Below are 11,746 nucleotides of genomic sequence, written 5' to 3' on the forward strand. Positions count from 1 at the left end.
CTTCCTGGTTCTAGTACTTCCTGGTTCTAGTACTTCCTGGTTCTAGTACTTCCTGGTTCTAGTACTTCCTGGTTCTAGTACTTCCTGGTTCTAGTCCGAAAGTGCTGCGCAGGTGACGTCAGGATAACTATCCTAGGCTGAAACTACTTCAACAAAGTATTGAGCAAAGGCTGTGATTATTTGTGTTTTGTGTTTTTTACTTTTACACAATTGGAAAGGATTCAAACAACCTTCTTTTTACGTCGTCATTATGAGGCAAAAAAATAATTGAATACATTTTGGAATAAAACTAACATAACGACATGAGTGATCCTGTAGATACATAAACATGTACTTTAGTACTTCATTACTTTGCACAAGTGAAAAGGAAGATATTAAACCACACTTTACTTTACAAAGCAAACACTTTATTTCATGTTTTCTCGCTCTTCTTGTTTCTCTGGTGCTGTTGGGAGCAGCGTGTCAGTCTGGAGCCACAGCCCTTCACTGGTCTGACTGGTGATGATGGTCCTCACGATGAACGGCCCTGGAACACAAACACCTCGTGATGTACAACGTGATGTACAACGAAATATACAAACGTCACCATCAACTTCAGAGTTACTGCCAATCGTGATGTGTTTGTGCAAGTGTGAGTTAGAGATGGTCTACAACGAGACTAAAGCAGGTCTACAACGAGACTAAAGCAGGTCTACAACGAGACTAAAGCAGGTCTACAACGAGACTAAAGCAGGTCTACAACGAGACTAAAGCAGGTCTACAACGAGACTAAAGCAGGTCTACAACGAGACTAAAGCAGGTCTACAACGAGACTAAAGCAGGTCTACAACGAGACTAAAGCAGGTCTACAACGAGACTAAAGCAGGTCTACAACGAGACTAAAGCAGGTCTACAACGAGACTAAAGCAGGTCTACAACGAGACTAAAGCAGGTCTACAACGAGACTAAACCAGAGACTAAACCAGGTCTACAACAAGACTAAACCGTGTCTAGTCCTGACCTAGTCCATGAAGGACGTGAGAGCTGGACACGTCAGAATGTTAAAAGGACCTTTTCCTTCACACGTCCACAGCGGTTTAAAGAACGTTTTAAAACACAAGAATACGTCACGTCTCCTCCCGCGCCCTCTCGCTCTTTATGTAGAACAGGCCCATACATTTGCACATGATGCCCTCCCACACACGAGAAGCTGTGATTCCCCACGGCCCTCGAACACCTCTTCACTTCTGTCAACGCAAACACTGCACTTTATATCCTCAGAACTTCCAGACGACATCGTGTAAAGAACTTTAAATATCTTCAGTGTGTCGTTGTTCCTCACACAGATCTTCAGCGTGTCATTGTTCCTCACACAGATCTTCAGCGTGTCATTGTTCCTCACACAGATCTTCAGTGTGTCATTGTTCCTCACACAGATCTTCAGCGTGTCATTGTTCCTCACACAGATCTTCAGTGTCATTGTTCCTCACACAGATCTGGAGTACATTAGTTTCTTCTCAGATATCCGGCAAATGTCTGACCTTTTCAAACACACTGACATCTTCTCCACGACGTTCCACGTGTGCTACTGCTGCTGCTTCTGCTGCTGCTGCTGCTGCTGCTGCTGCTGCTGCTGCTGCTGCTGCTGCTGCTGCTGCTGCTGCTGCTGCTGCTACTACTACAAACTAATACATTTGTCCATGTAAAAATGTTGTCCTATTGTAATTTTCTCCATGTTTTAGGCATATCATTTTGATAAAGTATACTGAAATCAAGATAAATAATATCTTTTAATATTATTAAAAAGTAATGGAATTGATAGTTATTTTATTCCTAGTGAAGGACTAAACTACTGTCTGTAAATACCCCCCCTTTTTTTATTATGTTCAGCGTCTTTGGGTCACTGAAAAGCGCTATATAAATAAAAGTTATTATTATTATTATTATTATTAAACGATCTGCTCTGAATCTCACAATCCGGCGCCTCCACAAACCTCATCATCACTTCTCGTCCCATCGTCTCCCATCGTCTCCCCCCACAGGGACCTCCCACCCGTCCATCTGCGTTAGCGCTTAGCATTAGCCTGTCCCCGCCCACGCGCTCGCCATTAAACGGCGTCGCTCCGCTTCAGCGTCGAGGCTGGAGAGGCGATTAAAACGAGCGAGCGCCGGGATTCTCTGCGCTGTAAAACGCATTAATGTGGCAGAGGAACGCCGAAGCTCCAGAGGAGCGCTGCGGCCGCCCGAGCGCTTTGGGTCATTAAAAAACAGGAGAGTGGACTCACTGTGGAGACGGAACGCCGACGGTCCGATAAAAGTCACGATGCACTTCAACAAAACGCATCAAGAACTTGAGAAAACGTGACACTTGCAGGCAAATATGAAGCATCATAAAAACTATATATTCACACATATTTGCCCTTTTGATGATTAAAATAACGGTTTAACAATGAAATTCTGTTGAAAAATATCACGCATCCCAATGGTATTCAAACATTATTAAAATAAAAACTGCTAAAAAAAAATTAGGAAATAGATTCAGTTCGTTCTGCTACAAAAAAAAAACTACAAAAAACAACAAAAAACACACAATATCTGTCCCTACTTTTGGCACTTCAATAGTCCTAAAATGACTTCTCCAAAAATACATTTTCAAACAGGTACTTCAATATTTGTCGTACTGCTCTTGCATCTGTACTTTTACTTCTAAAGCGGAACCAAGTAACTTAGAGCTCCCCCTGCTGCTCTCTTGTGGAACTACACTTTCAGAGAACAGACGCAAAAGTAACGCTTATTTTTTTGTTAGAAATACTTAAATTCCTGCCTATGTCGATCAAATCAGTCGATCGATGCGAACGCGCCGCTGTCGACTTTGAGTTTGAACTTTCTGATGCGTTTTAAAGAGTTTATAAGGTGAAAAACCCTGTGATTCCAACAATAATAACCACAACGAGACGCTTCATATTATGATGTAAATGATATGTACCATGAAGTGCTCCTTAGCTCCTTAGCTGATGCTCCGTAGCATGAATAATCCAGCCTGTACTGTAATTTACTGAGGATTTAATTTTTAGCACGTTCATAATTAACGTCCCAACTTTGAGCAAATAAATATAGAAAAATTAAAACGTCTACAAGATTAGGAAACAACAACAAAAAAAACCCGCACAATATCTGTCCCGACTTTTGATGCTTTCTAAAATGTCTTCTCTTAAAGTACATTTTCATACAGGTACTTCAATATTTTTGTAGCTTTTCACGTCGTACTGCTCTTGCATCTGTACTTTTACTTAAAGCAGAACCAAGTAACTTAGAGCTCCCCCTGCTGCTCTCTTGTTGAACTACACTTTCAGAGAACAGACGCAAACGCTCCTCCCACAATCTTTGACCTTTCTTTACCAAAATAAGACGGTATAATCACAGACAAAAGCATTTAACGCCACCAAATACGTTTAAAAAGAGCCAGGGTTTCTCAGGAGAGTTGTCTTGAGCTGGTTTTCCGCTCAGAGACACCAGGGGGCGACGACGAACACTTCAAAGACCCCAATAACACAGATTTAACCATCACAGCGACTTAAAAAGACGTTTAATGAGGTGAAAATGTTACCTAGTTCTGCTTTAGGTGACAACATTTGAGTCAGATTTAAGAAAGGAACAGAAAGAATGTTTTTAGAGAAGTTAGTTGTTGTTCCAAAATGGAAAGAGAAGGAAAATAATTATCTTTTTCGATTTAAACATTTGTGATGCTGGATATTTTGAGGCAGGAACTAATCCCACGCATCATTTACGATCACCGAACACTGCGGCAGACACCGAGGTTTGTTTCGTTTCGACAAAGACAAAAATGAGCACGACGCCTTCTGTTTAATGAGGTCGACGCCCACCGTTTCAAATGGTCCGGAATGATATGAAACGAGCGTTTCTCCGGTTCAACTCCGCCGCGCAGTGGGTTCACTTTTGACTGATAAAACTTAAAACAATGTCTCATTGTTGCTGCGACTGTGCAGAGCTTAGCTTTAGCCTGTTTGCTAACGGCAGGGGGAGATAAAGGACACTTCAACTCGACAACAATGATTACAATTAGTTCTAAAACAAAATCCAAGAACACTGTCCGTCCGTCTTGTGAGATGTGTCTGTGTGAGTGAGTGAGTGTGTGTGTGTGTGTCTGTGTCCACGAAAAGCGATTAGTCTAGATATACGGCTGTATAGTCACACAATCATGCAAATGTCGTCATATTTATAAACATATATTTAACATTATATTTTTAATAAAGTGAAAAGTTGTGGGATTTGTGATCTTCACTTCGACTTTCTATTTATCTACTGGACATTCCCTAATTAAGAGTCTGCTGCTCATGTCCGACCAGGAAGTGACATTATAAACATCTAAAAATGAACTAAACTAGACAAGATTGTTGGTAAAAACTCAATATATAATTATATTGAACTACGTTTTAGTGAGATAAGTGTTCAAACCCGTCACACTTTAATTCACTTTTGTCCCAAACGCAGTTCAAACAGGATGAATCTCACCTAATGTTGTGGTGGTCGGTCTGTGGGAGCAAACGTCTGCCACAACGGTCAGAAGATTGTCCAGAATGTGCTCTGAAGGCATGTCCAGCTGTGGGTCAGAGAGGAGGAGCTCAGACACAACAAACAAACAGAAATAATACTTGGAAACAACAACAACAAACAAACAAACAAACATAAATGATACTCAGACACAACAAACACACAGAAATGATACTCGGAAACAACAACAAACAGAAATAATACTCAGAAACAACAACAAACATAGATGATACTCAGACACAACAAACAAACAAACAAACAAACAAACAAACATAAATGATACTCAGAAACAACAAACACACAGAAATGATACTCGGAAACAACAACAAACAGAAATAATACTCAGAAACAACAACAAACATAGATGATACTCAGACACAACAAACAAACAAACAAAAAAACAAACAAACAAACATAAATGATACTCAGAAACAACAAACCTAAATATATTCGGAAACAATAAACAAACCTAAATATACTCAGACACAACAAACAAACAAACAAACAAACATACATACTCAGAAACAAACAAACAAACATAAATATACTGTGAAACAACAAACAAAACATAGATGATACTGTTCTTGTTTCAGTGTTGTATGGAGGCATCAGAGAGTACATAACATAAATACAGACACACATTTCTAAAGACACAGAGTTGGACATTTAGAAGGAGGAGCTTCGCGCGTTACCGTAGCGATCTGTGTCCGAACATAGCAGTCGTCCTCTACCAAATACTCGTGTCCCGTTTTGAACAGGTTCAACATTTTGGCAACGTTCACACCGACCGAACCTGACGACGAACACCAGGAGAGTGTTAAAGTATGTGAGAAATATGTGCCAAAGTATGTGAGAAATATGTGTTAAAGTATGTGAAAAATATGTGTTGAAGTACGTAAAAAATATGTGTTAAAGTATGTGAAAAATATGTTAAAGAAAACTTTTTTGCCTCTTCAGCTCTCACCGACACAACACACTAAAGTTCCTCTTTGGCTTTACCTCTTTTGCTTTTGGGAAACTTCTTTCGGAGTTTGTTTTTGAGCGGCACCAGTTTGGGCAGCATGTCGGGCACCGCCACGTAAAAGTCGGCCGAAATCTCGTCGTCCAAAATCTGGAAAAGACGCACCGTTTGTTCGTTCGTCCGTCGTTCAGACAAAATGCACAGAACAGAGCGGCGGGCGCCTCACTCACCTGCTGCACGAGCTCCGCCCCTCCGGCCATCACGGCGCCGTTTTCCCGAGCCACTTTGGCCTGATCCTCGTCCTGCGGGAAACACAGAAAAAACCTTAAAACACGAAACAGAAAACCCCACGTGAAACAGAACAAGAACGTGACACATTTTCCCAACAGTCTGCATTTCCCTGTGAGTAATGTGCACTTTGACACAGTGTTATGAAGAAACTTGACACATTTTCCCAACAGTCTGCATTTCCCTGTGAGTAATGTGCACTTCGACACGGTGTTATGAAGAAACTTGACACATTTTCCCAACAGTCTGCATTTCCCTGTGACTTATGTGCACTTCGACACGGTGTTATGAAGAAACTTGACACATTTTCCCAACAGTCTGCATTTCCCTGTGACTTATGTGCACTTTGACACGGTTGTTGTAAAGCAACGCGACACATTTTCCCAACAGAATTCCCGCCAAACATGTGATTTTGTGCCCTTCATTGTGACGTACATAAACTTTCCCACTCTTCGTCAGTCAAAAAACAAATTATTTTCTGTTGTTGTTCATACAATCATTTAGAGCCGTTTCATCTGCGTTTTGAAAGGTGCACCGTGCGACACTACTGGCGTTTGCGTTGCTCAAAAGCACCTTAACAAACGGGAGTCGTTACAGTCCGCGGATCTGACACGTACCTCGGTGAAAACCATGACTGTGTTGGTCCCGGTCTTGAAGGGGTGAGGCAGATGCACCGTGCTCACGAACGCGTCGACTTTTCTCTGTCGAAGGAAGGAAAGACGCCGTTAAATGTGCAATAATGTGCAATAATGTGCAATAATGTGCTATAATGTGCAATAATGTGCTATAATGTGCAATAATGTGCTATAATGTGCTATAATGTGCAATAATGTGCTATAATGTGCTATAATGTGCTAGAATGTGCTATAATGTTCAATAATGTGCTATAATGTGCTATAATGTTCAATAATGTGCTATAATGTGCTATAATGTGCAATAATGTGCAATAATGTGCTATAATGTGCAATAATGTGCTATAATGTGCAATAATGTGCAATAATGTGCTATAATGTGCAATAATGTGCTATTATGTGCTACAATGTGCAATCGTCAACGGAAACGCAGTCTGTGTCCTATCACAATTATGCAGACGACACTCAGATCTATGTTTCACTATCGGCAGGTGACTATGGACCAGTAGATTCACTCTGTCACTGCATCCAACAGATCAGTGTGTGGATGCAAAACAACTTTCTCCAGCTGAACTCAGACAAGACTGAAATAATCGTTTTTGGCCCACAGAAACAAAGAGAAAGTGTTAGCGGTCACCTCCAGAGTCTCGCTCTAAAACCTACAAACCAAATTAGAAATCTGGGGGTAATAATGGACTCAGACTTGAACTTTAATAGCCACGTCAAATCAATAACATCAGCAGCTTTTTACCATCTAAAAAACATTGCCAAAATCAAAAATATAGTGTCAAAACCAGATTTAGAGAGACTTATCCATGCGTTTGTCTCCAGTAGATTAGACTACTGTAACGGCCTGCTCACTGGTCTCTCCAAACGAGTTGTAAAACAGCTGCAGTACATCCAGAACGCTGCTGCTCGGGTCCTGACCAGAACCAGGAAGTATGATCACATTAGTCCTGTTCTCAGGTCTCTGCACTGGCTCCTGTGGCTCAGAGAATAGACTTTAAAGCAGCTCTGCTTGTGTACAAGTCTCTCCATGGCCTAGCACCAAAGTACATCTTGGATATGTTAGTGCCATATGAACCATCTCGGACTCTGAGGACCTCAGGGACCGGCCTCCTGCTGGTGCCAGAGTCAGGACTAAACATGGGGAATCTGCGTTTCAGTTTTATGCAGCTAAAATCTGGAACAGTCTTCCTGAAGATGTGTGACAGGCTTCTACTCTGACAATGTTCAAATCTAAGCTAAAAACAGTTTTGTTTAGCTGCGCATATGACTGAAAGGATTTTTTCTTTGCACTCTTCTCTTTTGTTTGTGATTTTATTAGTTTAGACAATCAGTTGGATTGATAATTTTTAATTCAGTTAATTTTATTGTATTTCTGTTTCTGTAATTTCTTTGTGATTTGAATGCATTTTTCCTGCTGTGAAGCACTTTGAATTGCCTTGTGTATGAAATGTGCTCCACAAATAAACTTGCCTTGCCTTGCCTAACCTGTTACCACCCACCTATTTTCGCCCTGTGCACAATGGTTGGACCCAAATGGCATTGCTTATTAAAAGAGGATCTTATGTTCCACATGCAAGTGTGATGCATCATTAGAAAGCTTAGGCCTTCTAGTTTCTGCAGATGTGCACATGTCACACTGTCAGGGCTTCAGAACTTACACTACAGAGGCCCAAACATAAACCAAACATCCTTTTTTAGTCTCGCCTGAATATTGTTAATTTGTAATGGTCCTGAGCAGGACATACTTCATTGTGTGTTTATGCTGTTCACTGTACATGATGTTTATCGTGTTGACAACAACTGTGTCAAGTTTCAGATCTCTAGGAACAGGCATTTTGGTGCTGTTGACCTTTTTGTATCAAAAAGTATATTCGGAACAAGTGATCCAAATATGTGCCAACTGTGCCAAACTGCTTTATTACAATTTTAGCTCCTCTATGATCATAAAACATACATTTGGATGTTTTGTAGGCCACTAATACATATTATAACTGCTAAAAAAAAAATGTGAAAATGTGTAAATATGAGTTTACCCATGAATTTCCCATATAGAGGTTAAAAAAAAGAAAAGAAATTATAATATTTTTATTTTATTTTTGTATTGGTATAATAATACATATATCTAACAAAATGCACGTCCAAAAGGTTAATAAAATCAGAAAACGTTATGCGCAAAATCCTGCTGAGAAATCTGGTTCTTTACCTTTGCCTTCCCGGAGCCTTACGCACGAGAATACAGAAGATTCTGTGTCAATAAGCCCTTTGTCCCGCCCCTCTTTCTAAAGCTAATCTTATTGGCTAGAATAATATGTCAATCAAACTCTGCTACGTCATTCGCACGCAGCGCTATTTAGATGTAAACAGACTAATCCATGTGCGTCGCAAGCGGCGCATTTTTTTTTGCGGAGGCTGTAGCAAACAAACGTATGCTAACAAACGTTAGCATACGTCATGTAGCTGAAGGTGTTAGCGTTAGCATATGTCATGTAGCTGAAGGTGTTAGCATGTTAGCATACGTCATGTAGCTGAAGGTGTTAGCGTTAGCATACGTCATGTATCTGAAGGTGTTAGCGTTAGCGTACGTCATGTAGCTGAAGGTGTTAGCATTAGCGTACGTCATGTAGCTGAAGGTGTTAGCGTTAGCATACGTCATGTATCTGAAGGTGTTAGCGTTAGCGTACGTCATGTAGCTGAAGGTGTTAGCGTTAGCATACGTCATGTATCTGAAGGTGTTAGCGTTAGCGTACGTCATGTAGCTGAAGGTGTTAGCGTTAGCATACGTCATGTAGCTGAAGGTGTTAGCGTTAGCATACGTCATGTATCTGAAGGTGTTAGCGTTAGCGTACGTCATGTAGCTGAAGGTGTTAGCGTTAGCATACGTACACCTATTCACCATGTTCTCTTACCTTCTTCTCCAGCTTCATGTCCAGCTTGAGGTCCAGGTACAGCGGCTGCTGTGCGGGCGTAAAGTCCAGGGCCCTGTAGGCCTTCAGCAGCTCCACGCCGTCCCGAGCGCCGTGCAGCGTCCGGGGGTAATACCTCAGCACGTACACGTCGTCCACCGGAGCCCACGCCGTTTTACCGAACGGCTTGTGTCGCGCCGAGTCGTCCACCACCGCCACCGGCCGCTTCTTCACCTCCTTCTTTTTCTCCTCCTCCTCCTGCTGCTGCTTCTTCTTGTCCTTCGTCTTCGTTCTGAAAGAAAAACAAAGGCGGCGTCACATAAAAGGCACGAACATGAAGCGCGTCTTTTACTCTGAATTAAGGTGAGTTTGATGTAAAAAAAGACTCGTTAATAGGACTGTATTTAAAGACTTGCCCTTTAAAAGAGAGCGAGGTTTAGAGCTCTCAAATCTATCCATAAATCTGATGCAAAATACGCACAAACAATTGAACGATCGCGTAAATTCACTCAATATCCATTTTGAGAACCAGAAAAGTACAAAAGAAACAGCGTAAAAACAGCAGAAGAAATTCTAAAAACTAAAAACAATGAGTCGACGAAGACTCCATCGACCGATTAATCGACCAAACGACAAAAAGCTTAAAGTCCTTTTGATCACAGGCACCGCAAACACCTGTAAGTGAATAAACTAGTTTAAATCCTCAACAGTTTTTCATTTTATCTATGGGTACATCACATATTTGACCACAAATTATACTTTTTGTGACACTCAAACACAACTTTCAGGCTAGAAGAATTTATGTACCGTAGATTTGTAAAAGAAAAGCAAAATAACTGACATTTTTACCGTGGAAATTCAAATTGTTTTTGATATAAAAAACGTGAAATCATGAGCGTTTTGATCTGATGTCAGTTCATCGATGTGTAATTGTGTTCCAGAACGACATTCTGAACTCTTTAGAACGTGTAAAGCCGCTCACCGGGCGACAGCGAACGTCCTCACGGGAGCCGAGCGGGCCGGGGTATGGGCCGGGGCGTGGGCCGGGGCATGGGCCGGGGCGTGGGCCGGTCCACCGAGGACGGGGCGGGCCGGAGCGTATAGCCGAGGACATCCCGACACCGCTGAGGGGAAGAGAAGCCACGTTTAGAGACGCAACGAAGCCGCAAGACGCTCTTATGTTCCAGTGTTTGAAATCGAAGGCTGCAAAATAATTCTGAATAATATTTCATAACTCCATGTCCAGTGTTTTCACCGGGAAATACTCTAATGTTGAGACACTGCGGCTCATCAGTCATGTGTCTTCAACGTTTGACTTTAAAACGATGCATCTCGGGTGTAAAACTCCTACAATGGAATGGACATGTGGAGTGTTCTTTATGACAGAGACAGAGCCAAAATGTAACAGACTTGACTCAAGTCATTTTGGGTTCATAAAATGACTCACCTTTGATTTAAATTTGACAAATGTGGATGTATTTGTCAAGCAGTGGGAGAAACGGGACAGATACAAAAGGACCGACTTTATTTGGATTACGCTTTTACATTAACCAATAAACCAATCAGTGTCTAATGACGTAAACAAGACTTTTATTTTATTTTATTATTATTGAACATCGCACACAACTGTGTCATTGCAACATAACAAACAGGGCTGCGTGTCAATGAACAGAATTCACAAACATAGAAACTTGTCTTGGTGACAGTCATTTCAACGATTTGTTTGACGAAAACATATAAAAAAAATTTAATTAATACTAAACTATATTATATACTACAGGGGGTTTATATTCAACTTGAGTCTAAAGGGATTTCACACATAGGAACACATATAGTTCATACATTTTTATGTATAATTTTAGCTCATTTTATTTGGATTTGTGGATAAAGAATTTTGTAAGACACAAAATTAAGTTATACAGAGTTCCTCTTTTTTATATTTAGTTAATATACAAAGATTAAGTCATCCCTATTTAATGAGATTGATGAGGTTGAAAAGATGGATATTTAATTGGATGGATTAATGGATATCCGATTTTGTATTTCCAATCAGAACAAATGTACTTCAGCACAATAGAAAAGACGATCAGTGTTTTCAATGTCCTCCTCACAGAAAGTACAAGTGTTTTCTTCAATTTTGAATCATAACTGAAGTCATTCTTTGGATGGGGAGATATTGTTCATGATTTTCTAATGCGTTTCTTAAACTTTAACAGCGCCATGTTCATAATCTAAGCTTTGTTACGGTCTTTTCATTGAATTTATTAAGAACATAATTTGTATTTATCAAACCTGTGAACGCCAGAAACAGATGATGTTGATAAAGTACTGACCTCTCCACACGGCTCTGCTGCAGGTGGCGGCCATGTTTGGTGTTACACTGTTCGTCCGGGCGGGAACAA

General features: G+C 40.8%; 1 protein-coding gene across 1 annotated transcript; it reads right to left on the reverse strand.

Moving 5' to 3' along the window:
- Positions 1-407: 407 nt before the first annotated feature.
- On the reverse strand, positions 408-11,719 carry mrpl1 (mitochondrial ribosomal protein L1). Its single transcript, XM_072433002.1, has 9 exons — positions 11,678-11,719; positions 10,327-10,468; positions 9,348-9,636; positions 6,418-6,501; positions 5,743-5,814; positions 5,551-5,662; positions 5,244-5,344; positions 4,513-4,600; positions 408-526 (listed from the first exon to the last, which is right to left on the reverse strand). Exons 1-9 carry the CDS (start codon positions 11,709-11,711, stop codon positions 408-410), a joined length of 1,041 nt encoding a protein of 346 aa, XP_072289103.1. The 5' UTR covers positions 11,712-11,719.
- Positions 11,720-11,746: the final 27 nt, after the last annotated feature.

The sequence above is a fragment of the Eucyclogobius newberryi genome, unplaced genomic scaffold (assembly GCF_026437365.1).
Source record: "Eucyclogobius newberryi isolate DKJ021-1_F unplaced genomic scaffold, fEucNew1.0.hap1 SCAF_6, whole genome shotgun sequence".
In the NCBI taxonomy this organism is placed as follows: Eukaryota; Metazoa; Chordata; class Actinopteri; order Gobiiformes; family Gobiidae; genus Eucyclogobius; species Eucyclogobius newberryi.

Excerpts from the sequence above, each read along its gene's own strand:
- mrpl1 (XM_072433002.1), bottom strand. The coding sequence starts at position 11,711 with ATGGCCGCCACCTGCAGCAGAGCCGTGTGGAGAG. Across the intron at positions 6,502-9,347 it reads ACATGAAGCTGGAGAAGAAG|AGAAAAGTCGACGCGTTCGT; the intron begins GTAAGAGAACAT and ends TTCCTTCGACAG. Across the intron at positions 5,345-5,550 it reads GTTTCCCAAAAGCAAAAGAG|GTTCGGTCGGTGTGAACGTT; the intron begins GTAAAGCCAAAG and ends GTTCGTCGTCAG.